Here is a 19,197-nt window from a genome sequence, read left to right as displayed (position 1 = left end):
TATCATCTATCATCTATCTATCTATCTATCTATCTATCTATCTATCTATCTATCTATCTATCTATCTATCTCTATCTATCTACCTATATCTATCTATCTATCTATCTATCTATCTATCTATCTATCTATCTATCTATCTAACTTCCATGTGCTTTACCTCTGAAAATCTCGAGTGCCACACTTGTAGGGGAATTTCAAAACAGCAAAATATTGTCATCCCCACCCTATTCTTTACACACAATTACTTCATGACTTCTGATCTTTCTTGCAAGGAGAAGACTTGTGAATCTTTTTTTTAAAGCAAGATCTCCCTACATGGTACACGCTGACCTCCAGCTTGTGATCCTCCTGCTTCACCTTCCCAAGTGCAGGGATTACAGGCACCATTAGTGGGAGTTAGTCAGTGAGCAAATACTTATGTGTATCCATCAGTTCTTCCAGGATTTGTGTCTAAACCCCAATAGTGGTTCTTCCCTTGTGGTACTTACAGTTCCACAGAAAAAAGAAGTAAATCTTGTCTCATAATTGGCTAGATAATTGCTAGTAGGGAGCTAGTGTGATGAGAAGAAAATGCAGAGCAGCATAGAGCATGTGCAAGGGGGGTGTGGTCATGAAAATTTCTAGAGAGGTGGAATTTGTCCAGGGATCACAATGCCAGACGTAAATGTATTAGTTCAAAAGTCTATTGAAAATATACATACAATATCTGTACATGAGTGCATACATATAGCTGAAGGCTTTAAAACAAGAAACACAGTGCCAGACAGGAGAAACCTTTCTTTGAGTTGTTTGTCAACGTAGTCCAAGAGAGTCCCAAAATATCAGAGGCTATTGACGCAGCCCTTGATTTCCTCCCAGAACTTCTAGGTAAGACCCTATTGCTAAAAACAGGACACAATCTGAATACAGGACTTGGAGGAATGGAGCTGGAACTTACCTGGAAGTTTCCTCCCTGAAGATAAGCTCTCAGTTTTAGAGAACTCTATGCAAGCTGCTAAGAGACAAAAATCAGTTAATGATGTAACCCTAGCTTTAAAGCCTAATAACTACAACAATTACTGTCATAGCAGACTACCTTTATTTGTGCAGTAGCGACACTTTTATCTTGGGAGTAATCAACAGCCATCTAATTGGACTTAAAGCCCATTCAATGAGAGGGAAATCATGTGTAGCACTGTAAACATAGCCAAATACACATGGCTGGAGGGGTCATAGAACCTAGAGAAAACCCTATTTCTGTTACATCTAAGGCTCACAGAACATAGTGGAACAGGGGGTAGAGAGAATACTAATGCCTCTCTCGTTTGCCCATTTTTAAATTATTTTGTTTTCTCACTATTAAGTTGGTTTGGTTCATGATACTTTTGTATAGTAATCCATTGTCAAATGTATGGTTTGCAGATATTTCCTTCCATTCTGTTGGCTGTCTCTACTCTGTTGATTATTGTTTTGTTGTCACAATTTTTAAATTTATTGCTACTCTATTTGTTTTATTTTGGCCTGTGTTTTTGTGGTCATATGCAAACATTCATAGTGCAGATCGATGCCATAGAACTTTTTCTTGTGTTTTCTTCCTATGGTCACAGTTTTATATACTATGATTAAAATGTTAATTACTTTTCAGTTTACCTTTGCTTGTGGTATGAGGTTAGACTCTAGTTTCATTTTTCTGCATACAGATGTAAAGTTCTCTTTATTGTAGAGAATGCCCTTTCTCCTTTGTGTGTTCTTGGCGTCTTTGTTGAAAATCTATTGAGTATGAATATATGAATTTATTTATGGGCCCTCCATTCTGCTCCATTATTCTATATGCCCATTTGTATGCCCGTCCCATGCTCTTTGTTTAGTAAATGCTTTGTGTTATATTAGAAGCCAGGTAGTGTGAGGCCTCTGGTTTTCTTATTTGGGCTCAAGATTGCTTTGACTATTTGGGGTCTCTTGTAGTTCTATGTGAATTTTAAGGTTGATTTTGGAAAAAATGTTATTGGTGTTACAGAAACTCACAACTGGCCAATGTGCAGAGAACAAGAGACTGAAGAGCGCTTATCCCTGAATAGGACATCTCTATTAAATTTCTGCCTCCAAAAGCTCAGTGATGATTGTGGAAGAGGGGGCCGGAAAGATCGTAGTGAATGACCACGAGGAAACAGTTTTCTAGACAGCGGGGCAGTTACTCATCTTACCTCACAGCAATGGGGACAGCATGCACAAATCCCATGCAAGCTCAAACCACACAAAAGTCCAACATAGACATGGGGAAGTGAGTAAAAAACCCCAACTTAATCCAAGAAAATTTTGGCAACTGATGACTTCTGGGAGGGGGAGAGACAGACGACTCTGTCAAGAATGGGACTCTTGGTAGGTTAAGCAGTCTCTAGTGGATGGACGTACACTGAAGGATACCTGGGGACACAAATTACACCCTATAGGCATATTATATATATGTGTATATATATATGTATATATATATATATACGAGTACATTAAACTAGGTGAGGAGCAGTTGGGGGAGGTGTAGACAGGGGAGGAGATCTAAATGTCAGCAAATTATATTGTATGAAAACCACAAAAATTCAATAAAAAAAAACAAAAACTATTGGTGTTTTGATAAAGCCTTCACTGAATCATGTTTGTGTAGTATGGTGTTTTAACAATATTAATTCTTTAAATCCATGAAAAGCAGATATTTTTCATTTATTTGTAAGTTTCTCAGTTTCTTTCATCACAGTTTTATAGTTTTCAATGTGGAGATCATTCACTTCCTTGGTTAAATTGATTCCTACATGTTTTATTTTTTATAACTATTGTGAACAGGATATTTTTGCCTGTTATATTTCAAATAGTTTGTTGTTAATGTATGAAAATGCTACTTTTGTATGGCATTTTGTATTCTGCAAATTTACTGACTTTTAAATTAGTTCTAGCAGTCTGTTGGTGGAGTCTTGAGGGTTTTCTCTATATAATATCCTGCTGTCTGAAAAGAGATTTTAACTTCTTCCTTTCCGATTCAGATGTTGTTTTTTTAGATGGCTCTGGCCATGTCTTTTCAGTACTATTTTTAATGGAAGCGATAAGCATGTATGCACTGGTGTTAGAAGAAGCTCTTCAAACTTTCCCTATTGAATATATTTTTGCATTTGTGTTACATGGTGTGGACGTTCATTATTTGTGCACCCAATTCCTTGGGAATTTTGTATGTAATTTAATTAGATATATTCTTCATAAACATGTTCATCCACCTGTGCCTTGTCTTTTTATACACTTGATGATGTCTTTTGAGGAACAATACTTTTGAATTTCTTTGGAGTCCAATTTACAGTATCTTCCCGTCCAGAATTGCTCTTTTGGTATGTATGTGGAATAGTTTTGTCTGATTCAAGGTAACAATGATTTTCTCTTATGTTCTTCTTTGGAAATTTTAGCTATTAAATTCAGTCTGTGACCCATTTTGTTGCTTTTTGCTTATGATTTAAGAGGTTCCATTCATTTCCTGAAATTATTATTTTATTTTTATTAACAAATATTATTTTGCATTTCAATGGTATTTGGTGTGATATTTAAACACATCCATATGTATTAATTAAATTCATCCTCCCTTTATCTGCTTTCTCCCACACCCTTCCCAACTTGTAGTAACCCTCTTCACATCATTCCTTTTCTTTATTTCCCCACAGAAGGAACATGCAGTACTTGTCTTTCTGTGTCATTTATTTTTCTGAACTTAATGTTCTCCAGTTCAACCCGTTTGTCCAAAAATGTTAGAATTTCAATGTTTTGTTGAACAACACCTTATTGTGTGTGTATCTATCTTCAGTTGATTAATTGATCGATAGATATAGATGATATAGACATAGATGATATAGATATAGATACAGATGACACCTAGGCTGATCCCATAACTTGGATGTTGTGAATAGTGCCACGATACTGCCCTGATTGGTATGCAGATATCTCTTTGATATGCTGGATGTCTTACTCTTGGGTGTATGCCCAGAAGTTGTACAGGTGACTCATCTGATACTTAATTTTTAGTTTTATGAGGACTGTTCATACTGTTCATTATAATTGTTATACTAGCTTAGCCTCCCAGCACAAATGTAAGGTCTCCTTTTGTTCATATCCTTACCACCTCCATCACCATCATCACCATCATCATCACCATCACCATCATCATCATCACCATCATCATCACCATCACCATCATCATCATCACCATCACCATCATCATCATCATCATCATCACCATCATCACCATCATCATCACCATCACCATCATCATCATCATTTTGGTTTCTGTTTTGATAATATTCATTTTGGCGGGCTGTTTATTTCTTATGTTAACTTTTTTTGCACTTTTCTGGTGATTATGGATGTTCAACATTTTTCCTTGTAATTGGTGTCCATTTGTATTTCTTGTTTTGAAAACTGTCTGATTTTATCAATTGTTCATTTTTAAATTTGATTACTCTGTTACTGATTTTATTTTAGTTCCTTATCAGATTTAGCTGTTCTAGATACTTTATGAATTCTGTGTAAACTTTGGAATGAAGTTACCAGCTTTACAAACAGAAAAATTTCTGGACTGTTTAAAGGAAGCAACATGTTGTATTTACAGTGCAGTTTGGTCAGGACTTGCATTTTAATGATATACACAGACTGTCTGAACTTAAATGTTAATAAAGTTAGTTTTGATTTTTTCCTTGTAAATTTTTATCTTACTTTGCTTTCAACACCTAACTTTTAGATAGATTTCTTGAAATATGATTTACATGTCATGCAATTTATTATCTTTAAGTTTTTAGAATTTATTTTTATGTGTATGCGTGTTTTGCCTGCATGTGTATAAGTGAACCATGTATACATACAATCATCCTCTTAAAGTGAACAATTAAATAGTTTAAAACTGTATTTACATTTGTACAACTATTACCAATATCTAGTCTCAGAACATTTTACCAAACTCAAAGAGAAACTGTAAGCCTACAATAGTCAGTACTTATTACTTTCTGGGAGTTGCTAAAATCTTTAATTAAAAAGTTGAACAAAAATGAGCAGATATGATTGCCTGATCTTTCAGGGTGAGTAATTTCATCTTTTTCTATTAAGCATTATGGTAGTTTTTTTTCTTTTACAGATGCCCTTAATCACTTGAGAAAATTGCCTTTTTATTCCCAGATTTTGAGAGTTTCAAATTATACTAAGCGTTAGGTTTCATCCCCTTGCTTTTGCCCTTGTCTTATTTGAATTTATTCTTTGCACAGCTGCCAGAGTGATCCTAAAACATTAGTACAATTGAGTTACATTTACACTGAACCTCTTGCAATGTTCCCACATCTTACTAAGAATGAAAAACAACATCCCAGAAGGCCTTGTGTAATCCAGCCCATGTCCCACAATGTCTCTTCTGTTACCCTCCCCCTTCTCCAGTATAGCCTCAGTGGCCTTCTCTTCCCTGAGCACAGGGATACACTTCTAACCTGGAGCCTTGTCACTGCCTACTCCTCTTCATGCCCTTCACCCGGTCGATGATGTTTATCTTCTCCTTGCCTTAGTTTGTTATTTAGATGCTGCCTACTCAGTGGGGTCCTCCCTGAATAGCCCATGGTCATTTTAATTCTTTCCCATACTTTCCTTCTAAATCTTTTTTTTCTTCCAAGGACATAGACATAAATGGGACTGTTCAGCCTGTGCTTCAGCCGAGGAAAACACAAAGTTCGATTTGCATGCTTGCTGTGTTAGCATGGAATTGGAATCTTACCCATCCCTCCAATCAGAAATCATCACAGCTTATCTGAAGGATTGACTTACCAACTCTTCATACCTGATATGAAATCTACCAAACTTGGGTAACAACAAAAATAGAACTAAACTTCCACTCAATAGAGGCAGGCTAGAATCTCATATCAGACACACAACCAACAAAAGAAGTCCACATGCCCGGGTCATATCATAAAAACACAAGCAATACAAACAAATCTTGCAGGTCAGATGGGATTGAAAGTGACATATTTCATGTGTTGAAAAAAAATGTCAACTAAGAAAAGTATATCTGTTAAAACTGTCCTTCAAAAATGAATAAATTAAAACCTAGATGTAGAAAATCTGAAGGAGTTGGATGTGGTGGCACATGCTTTTAGTCCCAGCACTTGGGAGGCAAAGGCAGGAGGATCTCTATGAGTTCGAAGCCAGCCTGCTCTACGTAGCGAGTTGCAGGCCAGCTGGGGCTACATGGAGACTCTGTCAGAAAGACCAGAAAAGTCTGAAGGAATTCATTATTAGTAATCTGTATAAGAAATGGAAAAAGTAAGTTATTCAACATAAAACAAATGGACGCTGGATAACAACATTGAAACATTTGAAAATGTGATTCTATTATTAGAAAATATGTTACTAAAGTAAATGTAGAGAAAAAGAATTCTATAGTGTTGTAATATTGTTATATAGAACACATTTTAATTCACCTACAGAATTTGACAAAGCATAAAATAACTATGTGTACTGATAGATGCACAATACAAAAAGTTATTAGTAACATCATTAATATAACATATAATAATCAGAAAATGGCTCCCAATGGCTCGAAGTATTTGGACACTTGGCCCCCAGTTTGTAGCCCTTTTGGGGGATGGTCATGGAATCTTTAGGATGTATGAGTAGGTATGCTAGAGGAAGCAGGTCACCAGGGGCAAGCTTTGAGGGTTTTTAAGCCTTGCTGGATTTCCTGTCTTTTTTGGCTTTTTGGTGTGGTCACATCTGCTTCCATGCCTCCTCCACCATTATGGACTCTTATCCAAGGAACCATAAGCTCAAATAAACTCTTCACAACTTGTCATGGTAATACTGTCTTGTCACAGCAACAGAAAAGTAACTAATACAGATACTATGTTCCAAATGAGCCTTATTAAGATAATATATTTTTCTAGAAGTTCAGGAATACATGTATTACTTGACCAATTCCTACTCTATGAAAACTTCCAGTTGAAATATATACCCTTAGGAAAGAAAAGACATCCAGTAATTCAGTTAATACATATGCATTAGACAACTATATTGTGTTTAGTTATTGCACTAAACTCTTGGCATATACCTCCCCCCCCCCACCAAAAAAAGATAAGGATTCCTAACTCATAGTAACGAAAAAAAAAAGAAAACCGATCATGAATAGAAAGATAAAATCCATGTCATAGTTTGTCTTAGGAGCTATGATATAAGAAATAGTATGGAAAAGTTTATTATCTGTAGGGTGGATGTGGGAAACTGAGGGAATTTTAATGAGAGCTTCATGCAGAAAATGGTAATTAGAAAGATCTGAAAAAAGTGCAGGAAATACTGGTGAGAAAGGAAGAGCTGTACCTCAGATGGGATTTACCGGTCTGTTCAACTAGAGGCTTTTCTTGGTTGAATGGCTAAAATCTAGGCCAAAATTTAGTCTATAACAAATAGAACTGTGATGGCAGAAAATAATTAGATATCAGGATATTTGAAAGGAGAACATTTTGGGCAGATAGTATGGCAAAATGCAAATGCCAAAGTGTCAAAGAGTCTGGTAGTTCGAAACAGGTGGAGCCCAGTGACCCAGAGAGGTAAGCAGAATGACGAGTCAGGAGGACATGAAGTTACTGTGATGAGATTTTATTTTATTTATAAATTTTATTTATTATTTTTATTTTATGTATATGCGTGTATTACCTGCATGTAGATAAGTATACCCATGTCGTACAATGCCTGCAGATGTCAGAAGAGGCTGTCGGATCCCCTGGGACTGGAGTTACGGATAGTTGTTAGCTGCCATGTGGGTGCTGGGATTCAAACCCCGGTCTTCTGCAAAAACAACCAGTGCTCTTAACTGCTGAGAATCTCTCCAGCCCTGAGATTTTATTTTTGAAATAGCAGTGAAGGATTGATCCAGTGACAAAGGAGCCAGAATGCCACAAAGAACGTAAAATAGGGACAATGACGCGCGCGCGCGCGCGTGTGTGTGTGTGTGTGTGTGTGTGTGTGTGTACATACCTCTGCAAGGTATAACTGAAAAGGGTTTTGGAATCCCATCTGCATCTGCCTCCCCCAAAGAAAAGCATCTCCTGGATTATCTCCATTTACTATTTGGTCTTTATATACAAATAAAAGCCGCCAATTCCTGGATACTGACTGAAATCTTATGATATCATTCTTACACTTTGAGGAGTCTCTGATCTTTAGTTTTGAAAAGCCCATTACAAATTTGTAGTAAAAATTAAACTAGGCTTAGCAGAGCTCCAAAAATCAGTCCACAAGGAGAAAGTTTTAAAAAGGAGTCAGGACAAGAGAAGAAAATGTGTAGAGTTTGTAATCTTAATGATGTGACGTCAAAGACAATCATTTCGCCTAAAGATTCTGATTTTGCCTTGTTCTCTCCTTCTGCATTTCTCATCTCTTAGGTCTCCTCTCTGTCTCTCTCTCTCTCTGTCTCTCTGTCTCTGTCTGTTTTTCTCTCTCTCTCTCAACACTAGACTCCCCCTTCCATCCCCTCCCCTCTTCGCCCCTCCATGTCCCTCTCCCTCCTCTCTTTCTCTCTGTAATTGTTCTCTGTTTATGGTAAACCTACCGAAGATGGGTTTGTCCTCTGGAGTAAATACAGTCTTTTAACTTCTTTGTTCTGCTGTGTGATGCAGCACCCTAGAAATCATGAAGCTGTTGAGGAAATAAATGTGGAATGTAAAGGTTATGTAAGAGTGGGGTTTATTTTCTGTTTGTTTTTACGGTTGAGGGACCTAAAGTTGACAAAAGTCCAACCTATAAACAAAATGTGATTCGGTTTTCTTCCTAAATGTTTTTACTGTCTTCTTTCCATCTATACTGCTGATCTTCCAGTTTGCACCCTCGTAACTTGATTGTACTCATTTCTTTCTCCCCAAAGGAATCAGCCCAAAGCCACATAAATTAAATTGGACTTTTCGAGCCCATACTAGTTATCTCATAAAGTAAATAGTGCTTATAGTAAGGCAAGAATACTTTCATCTCAGTCCCCTAAATGAATTTAAGCCTCCAATCAGACTCTCCCAAATATTTCCAGATCTAAAATGTTGATTGTGCTTAGTGTGATGCCCATCACTCTGAAGGTGCTGGCTCCAGCCTCATCCCCTCTGCAGCACAATCTATTACCTAAAGTAGACCAAATTGGTACATGCTTTTCTGTTTTAACACATGTAATATTATTTGGAATGCTAGATTTTACTTCACCTTGCTTATAATTTTTGATTCAACTTAGGGTCCCCCTTAAGGTACCCCTTAGGTACCTGTAGCACCTTCCAGAGGACCTTATGAATTGTGTTTGGAGTGGACTATACATTTATGAGATTCCTTCTAGACATTAAGCTCATCTAGGTATGTGGCCTTCAGCAAATACCACCCACTTGTTATTTTCAGTATGCCATTTAAGCAACATGAGGTTCAAACTAGATGATGACAAGGACTCTTGTGGCTCTTACTAATCCCTTAGATATTTACAAAATTTCACATGTGTCTTGGACAAAAACTCAATTCTCAAGCCATCCTGTAATAACCCACCAATCTGACCTTTATTTTTTAAATTTTATTTATTTATTTTTTGGTATATTTATGTGTATGAGTGTATTGCTTGCATGTGTGTGAGTGCACCCCTGTCATACAATCCTCAAGGAGGTCAGAAGAGGGTGTTGGATCCCCTGGAAATGGAGTTACAGATGGTTGTCCTTTTTGAGACAGGGTCTCCCTGTAGCCCCAGCTGTCCTGGAACTCACTATGTAGACCAGGCTGGCCTTAAACTCACAGAGATCCACCTGCCTCTGTCTCCTGTGCGCCACCATGCCCGGCCCTTCTGACCTTTATTTTTAAGACATAAAGGGAGTTCCATGATCCAAAGAACCTGACACAAGAGAAATGCAAAGAATCCGACACGGAGAAATCTGCTCCTTGTGCTGGATACTGAAAAGTTTCCATGAGGGTTTAATAAAGAAAATTGTGTTCTTTCTCTCCACTTACATTATTATTTCCAAGATACTGCCTCTTATGAGTAATGTCAAGGGGAAATTGCTTTATGTCTACCCACCAGCCTTCAGGATGTAGAGAATAAGACCACAACAAATAGATTATAAAGGCAAGATGCAAAGGTAGGGATTTCTTATTAGAAGCAGAACTGATCTATAAAAACTTTCTTATCTGCCTTTCTAGCCATTTATTGCTCATCACTCCTGAGCAGAAAGGAAAAATCATATGTACGTGGCGGGGGGCATGATTTATTGCCAGCCACAGGTTGCTGTGTTATTTTCATTGGCTCTTAGAAGTAGACTCATACTATTAGGACCCCTTCAACTGAAAAAATCTTGACTGCACCCAGGCTAATGTTCCCAACTACTGTTCAGTGTTAATGTGTTAACCAAATAAGTAGGTATCATTTTTCTCCTCCTATACCAGTAGTTGCGGTGAGGACAAAAATTACAGCTCGTGTGCCTCTGATTCTTCCATGTTTTCTTTGTATTTTCGCACAACTACCTTCTATGTAGGAAATGTTTACCCAGTGGTGACTATAGATAATTAAAGCATCTCTCAGCTGATTAATAGATTGTCTCAAATGTATAGAAGGTAACATATATCAAGAACTCGTAACTTGCACTCCAGTCTTCCAGGTTGTGTGTGTGAGAAAATAACAAACTATTTCAATTCTTGTTTCTGAAATAAGGATAGTAATAATGCTTGTGTACTCCCCACAGGGTCACCATGGGGGAGAAAATGCAGTGAATAGCATTTTTTGTCCTAGGCAGCCAGGATCTCTTTGTCACAAGTGTTAGCAGCACACCTGCATGGGATTGGTAAATGTGAATGTACTTTTGAAATTATAACATGCTGTGAATATCATGGGTTTTTAACAATGATTATTATACTGCTAATAATTGCACACTGAACTACCTTCCTAGATGTATGTATTTAACTTTAAAAATGAATATCTCCTGGTATCTCACTTTTACCAAACAAAATGAACCACGTTAGGCAACAGTGGCCCAGGGAGCTTCTCCTGGGATCTTGCTAGCAGACATGTTACAGTAACACTGGAGTTAAGAAGACAGAGAAATGGAGACTCTTCACTTAGGATTAGGATTCCTTACAGACCTCTAGTGCCTTGGTATGAAGTGAGACATTCCTCTTTGTGATATGTTTATATTCTATTAAGCAGAAATTATGATCCCAAGGAGAAATTAGGTCCTGTGAAGGTATAAAAAAGTGCTTGACTAAAGGAGAAAGGTATTGGGAAACTGAAAGAAATCAAAATAGATTACCAGCTTGTCAAGTTAGGGAAACTTAAAAAGGATGGAAGAAACCATGTCCAACATATGCAGGACGTATACAAAGCCTGTATATAAATTACTAACTAAGCTTGTTGTGAAACAACTCTACGTGTTTGCTGTGAAAGTTTTATTTTTACATAAAAGAATACTGTGGGGGCCAAGGAAAGTTCAGCCTTGAAAGATTGGCAAGAATTCATAAGGAAATCTAGAAATGGATTATTTTGACAGATAAATTAATGGAGAGAAATGCATATGCAAATATGATAAATCATACCTCATCCATATTTCCACTGCAGAATCCAAGCATGATCTCTCCTATTAGTGCATCTGTGGTTAGTTGGTGTGTGTTCTCCTACAGCTTACTCTGCTCAGCAAAGCTGTAACAGTTTCTGTGAGCAACAGATTCATATTTCTATGTGTTCACTATTGTGGCAAGTATAATCTTTCACACATCTCTCCTGTCTGGTGTTTTTCTAATTGTGATCAGTTCTAAATATAAGCAGTAATGGGTGCTGCTTTGAGAAACTATCTACTTCATTGAAAACATCTTCTGTGTTCATAGAGACTTCATTCTCACAGAAAATAAATAAGCAAAATTCCATGTTATTCTCAGGAACATTCCATTGTTGTTGACTAGAAACTGAACTTTATTTTAATAACATTTCTGTTGGCTAGATTTCATTTTCTGCTCTCTTTTCTCTTAGATTAACAATCCATGCCGAGTGTCCTATGCATTTAGAAGACTTTCCCATGGATGTGCATGCCTGCCCACTGAAATTTGGAAGCTGTACGTACTTTCTGAGTTTTTTTTGTCTGATCTTCCAAAAGAGAAGTAATATATTCCATTTTGTTCCCTAGATGTTCCTCATACTGACTTTAATCCTTGCTGCTATGGAGTGGACCAGGAGAGTGGGCTCAAGTAGTCCCAACTGATCAAGAGGGATAGACTTAGGTTTTAACAGGTTTTTGTATAAATAATAAACCTTATTCCACTATTTCATAGTAATTTATGTCATTAGATGGACTAATGGAGACATTTATTCCCAAACTTTCCTGGAAGACAGAGCAAGAAAGTACTGATAAGCAGCTGGAGAGTTGGCTTAAAAGTTAAGAGCACTGGCTATTCTTGTAGAGGACCCGGGTTTGGTCCCCAGCACCCACATGGTGGCTAACAACCATTCATAACTGTAGTTCCAGGGGATCCAACGCCTTCTGACCTCTATGCACATTGCACGACATGTGTGCACTTACAAACATGCAGGCAATATACTCATACACATAAACTATTAAATAAATAAACAAAATTTAAAAAAAGAAAATATGGATAAGCATTACAGTTTCAGCTTAATAAGGACAAGAGAATGCATCATGTTTATTGAAACATCCATTTTACCTGCATCTTCACATTATCCTATCCGGTTCTCAACAATAAATGGCAAATGGAAGCACAGTTTTGGAGATGTTCTAATTTTTTAGAGTATTGCCTTTCACAGTTGCTATAAATTTTACAGAGAAGATAGTAAAGATATATTCCATTTCCATATGAATTACAAAAGTCAAAATGGAATAGAATTGTTTCTGAAAATAAGAATATCTGAGTAAGTTATGTATCTAGTTATCAGAGTAATGTATCAAGATCTGTGTTGATCACATCTAGATTAGATTGAGCTCTGTGTTTTGAAATAGAAACCGAATTTGAAAAGACTCAAATAATTATGTGTGGCATATTTTATCAATCATTAGTTTGTCAAATATTTGCAGACTGTTTCCTGTGTGCCAGCCTCTCTTCTGGGAGCTTGGAATGCATCCTGGCCTTCTGGAGCTTGTATTATTAAGGAGAATTCGAAATTGAAATACAAAATAAACAATGACTAAAAGTAAAGTAATAAGTAGGCTATAAAATGAGGATAAGCAGAGGTAACCACTGAAGTACTGCAGAATAAGGAGAATGAGTCAGGCCTAGGGGGAGGGTGTTTGGTGTTTCCAAAATGATGAACAAAGTGAATAGGTTTACTTTATTAGAAAAAATGTACATGTCGGTATGATAGGGAGATGGGTACCAAACAGGTACCACAATGCAGTTAAATAGGAGGAATCTTATACTGTTCTATAGCACAATAGGGTGATTCTAATATATAAGAATGACCTGCATATTTCAAAATGCCTAAAAGAGAAGATTTTTAATGTTCCTAGCACAAAGAAATAATAAATATTGCAAAGGATGGCTATGGTAATTATTGCATTATATACATGTTTGAAATATATGCCCTATACATGGAGGTCATTATTAGCTATCAATGAAAAATCTTTCAAAAAGTGAATTAGACCAGACGGTTTTATGATGGTAAGGCGTAAATGATACAGGTATTTGAAGAAATGTTGTCCTAAGTGCTCAGAGAATCTTATATCAGAAAAGTATTTGGCTGGTTCCATAAGCCACTAATGTGGCTGTCCAGCGGGACAAAGGGTAACTACATAAGGAAGAGATGAGAAGTAAAAGTGACAAGATCCTCTAGAATCTTCTAGGATATTAAAGGTCTCTGGATTATATTCTGAGGGAAAATGGGGATTGAGTAGAATATTTTGATTGGTATTATCATATATGATTTTTGCAAAAAATGTATTAGGATTATAAAACTTGTTAACAAAAGAAAAGGTAGAATTAAGGAGTCTAGTTAAGTGAATATTGTGTTGCTTTAGATGAGATATATTAATGAAATGATGATGGCTCAATCTACATGTTATAGTGGAAAAAGTGATGAGAAGCACTCTAATTCTGGATATGTTGTGAAAATAGCTACAGCTGGATCCTTGGTCAGATTAGGTGGGTATTATTATAAGAAAACTCAGGTGTATCTTGGAGACATTCATCTTAATGAATTCACTGTTAATGGAGATGAGTAGTGTTAAAAATCAGAACAGCAGGCTAGGGAAAGGAGATGACATGAAATTACCCTTCTGAAATGAACTTTATCAGGAAAGAGAAGAGCCTCACTCTCGTGGGGGCCATTATCAAGTCTTGAGGTGGGAGAGCAATTCGGAAGGATAGAGCATGTATCAGAGATAACATGACAGGGCCTTAAAGGGAAAGAAAAGTTTCCCTTGAAAACTAAGAGAAGAGCTTCATTGAGAGAGTTTATGTTCCATGAGCCTTAGGTGCAGAGGTTTTACTGTAGATGTGTCACTTAGGTCTGGGAATCTCACAGACACACATTCTCTGTATTTGACCAGTTTTGGAACTCTGTAACAGCCTCCATCTGTTACAAAAGAAGCTTCTTTGATGAGTTGTGAATGGTGTATGTGTCTGTAAATATAAGGATCAATATTTAGCATACAGTAAGAAATTACATTTATGTAGGGATATGACAGAGATAGGGTTTTCTCTAGGATCTAAGACCTCTACAGCCATGTATATTTGACTGTGTTTACAGTACCATCCATGAGTTCCCTTCCATTGAGAGGGCTTAAATTCAGTTACATAGATATTGATTACCCCCTAGATAAAAGTGCCACTACTGCACTGCTATAGTTTGTTGTGACAATCATCGCTGTAAAATAAATGAGTAAGCACGATTAATATCATGAGCATCATGGCAGGGCTTGAGGGACCTACAGAGGAGAGAGAGAGAGAGAGAGAGAGAGAGAGAGAGAGAGAGAGAGAGAGAGAATATGAATGTGAATAGGAATCCAGGTAGGTAGGGAGCCTGACCATATCTCTGAGCCACTTTCAGGATAGGTATCAGAGTTGTTTGCTAGGAGCAGAGTAACAAGATAAGAAAGAATACTTATTTATAAGTTTATAACACATCTTCAGGAGGTAGAGACCAGAGCAGTAGGGAAGAGTCGCCTGATTTCTCCAGACTGAGCATCTGATGTCTTGGAGTGACCAGCATCATAAAGTGACAGAATCATGATCTAATAAGTACCACTTCATTTCTGTAGAAGATATAGTTGTCAGTCAGCAGTCACTACTCCCATATTAAAACCTTAACAACTGGAAAAAACACCAACTGTGGAAGTGATAAGGATTGAAGAGTCTCCTCTGGAGAAATGAGACAACCTTTCACAGATTAACTTAAGGCCTATGGTTTCTCTATACCTGGGAGCATTTGCTAATTCTCATCATGGTTCACACCTTGAATGATATTCATCCCCAAGAACAGAGCATCAGACCAAAACCTAATGTGAAAAACATGAAAAAACAAAGTTACATTTTTTTGTAGTTTCTTAGTGCTAAAAGGAGGAAGAGAAGGAAGAGAGGGGAAAGAGGAGGAAGAAGAAGAGGAAGGGAGGGAGAAAAGAAAGAATAAGAGAGAGAAAGAGAAGAGGAGGAGGAGAGGGAGGATGACGATGACGGTACAGACAAAGAGGATGACAGCAATCATCACGCTGTTTTAAATCTTAGAGAACTATGTCATAACTACAAGGTAAGAGCAGAAACACATTCTATTCAATCAAAACTGAACTGTAATCCATGTCAATCCTTTATAGAAATAAGGTGATCATTGCACAGTGCCTGCATAGCAGGGAAACCTTGAAGCCTCTATGCTAGCAAAGTGGCTTCCACCTGGAAACTCTACAGTTTTATACACCAGGCTTAGACTTAAATAAAAAATAATACATATGAATGGGCAGGGCCATATGATCTAAAACCAAGATTTAAAAATTGACCTACAGGTGATCCAGATATCAGAGTTTATGGACAAGGACTTTAAATTGTTAATGGCCGTATATGGCAGTGAACACCTGTAATCCCAGCACTTGGTGGGTAGAGGCTGGACGATCAAAAGTTCACCATTATCCTTAGCTAAATAAGGAATTTGATACCAGTCAAGGTTATGTGAGACTGTCTCAAAAATTAAAAGCCAAACAAAATAAGAAATATAAAACAAAACAAAGAAACGGACTGGGGAGGTGGCTCAGCATAAACTTGATGACCTAGTTAAGATCTTCAGCACCCCTGTAGATGCTAGGTGCAGTTATGCTCATTTGTAATACTAACACTGATAGTTTGAGATGGAGACAGGTGGGTGTCTTCAGGTCTCTGGCAAGGCGATATAGTCTAATTGGTAAGCTTTAGGTTCAGGGAGAAACTTGCCTCTAAAAAAGATGGAGTATGATTGAGGAAGAAAACAAGTGCCAAACTCTGACCTCCACATACACACACATACACATATCCTCCACACACAAATATATGTTCAAAAATGAGTCAAAAATTAATTGAGCAAATAGGAGAGAAATGATTTGAACAGGAAATTACCATCTATAAATAAGAATAAGTTAGAAATTATTCCCAGAAAAAATAATACATCTAAAATATTCTTATTTCGTGTGTAGATTTAACAATCAGAAGACAGGATAATGTAGCCATCATTTATATGTATACTGATAAACATAAACACTTATGTTTGGAAGTACACTGATAATAGAAGAGCTACTTGATATACACTAACACTGGAAACTATCCTAATATCCATCTGAATGGATTAAAAAATGTGTCTCATATTCACACAATTAAATACAATACTGCCATGGCAATTATGCTCAAGATAATGACATGAAAGATGTGATCCGAAGCAAAAACAAGATCTCTAAGTACATTTGGAGTGCGTTTTTATTTCTCTTATATGCAAAAATAGGGACCATTAATCTATGGTAGTAGACGTCTTCAGTAATTTATCTATTTCCAAATTCTTGATATATTAATGTATAGGATTCATATAAAAGATATTGCAAATGCTATGAATTCTAAATAGAACTGCAGACTCAGAGACCAAAATCCCCATTCTAAGGATTTATTTCACTTCCTAAATCTGTTATTTCTTGAATGAACACTCTTAGAGTTTGCATATAATATACTATTGCATTATTTGATTTCTGTTACTATAATAAAATATCCCGACACAAACAGTTTAGGATAGGAACTGCTTTATTTCAGCTTACAATTCCTGGTTACAATCCATCATTGTGGGGAAGTCGAGGCAAGAACTTCAAACAGCTAGTCCCATAACATCCACAGCCAAGAGAGTGCGATGTACAAAAAAGGCCACATCTGGCCAAGTTTTGGAGAATAAGAGATTGTAGAGTTTAGGATGGGAGCCTCACCCACCCATGGCTCAGGGACCATTGCAGAAGAGGAGGCGGAAAGGTTTTAAGAGCCAGAGCTGATTTACGATTACAGGGAGGTGGAGGCTTCCAGGCCACTGGAGGCTTGCTCGTGTAAGCCTGCAGCAGCGGTGGCATTGAACACAGGAACTACGTTAGCTCAATTAAACAAGGACACAAAGGGGAGATGAGAATTAGGTGGTGGGCCAGCACTAGCTCGAGAACTATTGGAGACTGATTGCTGCTGAGTGAGGGAGAGTATGACTTACACACAACCACTGGGTGGTCTGGCTAGACCCCAGTGGACGCATTTACACTGAAGGACATTTGGGTACAAATACCTGAAGGAACAGGACTCAGCATGTATAGCAGAGTGTATAGGGTTCTGTGGGGGGATAGAGGGAGGCATGGAAGGGCGGGGTCTGGATTTGAGTGGGAAATGTATGAAATTTAAAAAGCTCAATAGAAAATGAAAAAAAAAGTTCACAGAGAAATGGGTGCACAAGCCTAATTTCTTCACTCTTATACAGTTCAGGACCCTCTGCTCAGGGAATGATGCTATCTACAACAGGCTGGATCTACTCACATCAATTAACTAGAAATTGTCCACAGATATGCCCACATGCCAACCCAATGTGGACATGTGATTCTAGATTGTGTAAAGTTGACTATTAAAACTAACCATCACAACTATATACATAATTAATTATGTATACTTTTCAGGAATAATTTATCATTGGCATCATGCAGTACCAGTACTTGAATAATCAGATTGTAACCACTTGAGTCTTATGTATTTCTGTCCTTATACCTGAAAATTTAAAAACTTTTGACTCAATGCATCAGCTTCTCTGCCCCTGCTTTTGGTCTGACATTCATGGATTTCTTCAAATTAGCAATATCTGTGTATTTATTGGTATGTGTATTGAAACATTTTGCTCATTTCTGAGTTGTTTTTCAGGATTTGCAGTTAATCTTTTAAAATTTCCCAATAAGATTCTAGGAAGAAATATCTATACCACCTGCATGGTGGTGTATGCCTTTAATTCCAGCATTCAGGAGGCAGAGGCAGGTGGATCTCAGTGAGTTTCATGCCATTCAGGGCTACATAGTGAATCCTTGTCTCAAAAAAAAAATAGAAGGAAATACTAGTCAGAACATTGTTACCTCAAACAGTGGCTACCATGGGTGGTGGTTGTTCTCAGGAAAGGAAACAAATAGTGGTTCTGGTACTGGTTGCATGAGATGTAAATGGTGCTCTTAAAGAGATCTACACTGGGGATTTAATTTAGGTTTCATCCATACACATAGCATTTACTGTCATAAGGAATGATGGAGTAAGGAGTCTTGTACAATGAGGAGATTTAAAAAAATATTTTATTTATTATTTTTATTTTATGTGTATGAGTGTATTGCCAGCATGTATGTGAGTGCACCTGTGCCGTGCAATACTGTGGAGGTCAGAAGAGGGCTTCGGATTACACTGGAACTGGCCTCAAGGATGGTTTGTAGCCGCCATGTGGGTGCTGGGAATCAAACCCAGGCAGGTCCTCTGCAAGAGCAGTCAGTGCTCTTAACCGCTGAGTCGTCTCTCCAGCCCTAATGAGAAATATTTTGAATGTTGTCCAAAGAGACTTTCAGCAATTTCTGGAAAACAAGCAAAGAGTAGTTAGGAAATGATTGCGAATAGAGAAAAGGACCAAGAACTAGAAGCAAAATCAAGCACATCAAGAAAAACTAAGTCATTTACATTCAAATTATTTTTAAAAATTTTGTTTTTTAGTATTTTATT

At 37.2% G+C, this 19,197-nt stretch overlaps 1 protein-coding gene across 2 annotated transcripts in view; it reads left to right on the top strand.

Annotated features, from left to right (window-relative positions):
• The window catches only part of Gabra3 (gamma-aminobutyric acid type A receptor alpha3 subunit), a 225,990-nt gene that overhangs the window by 169,522 nt on the left and 37,271 nt on the right, over window positions 1–19,197 (top strand). For both annotated transcript variants that reach the window (XM_008829498.2, XM_029561816.1), the window contains exon 6: window positions 12,005–12,087. In XM_008829498.2, the coding sequence (XP_008827720.1) occupies window positions 12,005–12,087 (83 nt within the window). The remainder of the gene's footprint in view (window positions 1–12,004; window positions 12,088–19,197) is intronic.

Source organism: Nannospalax galili, unplaced genomic scaffold (assembly GCF_000622305.1).
Source record: "Nannospalax galili isolate Female #2095 unplaced genomic scaffold, S.galili_v1.0 scaffold513, whole genome shotgun sequence".
Taxonomy (NCBI): domain Eukaryota; kingdom Metazoa; phylum Chordata; class Mammalia; order Rodentia; family Spalacidae; genus Nannospalax; species Nannospalax galili.
This window is presented reverse-complemented; position numbering and strand designations above follow the sequence as displayed.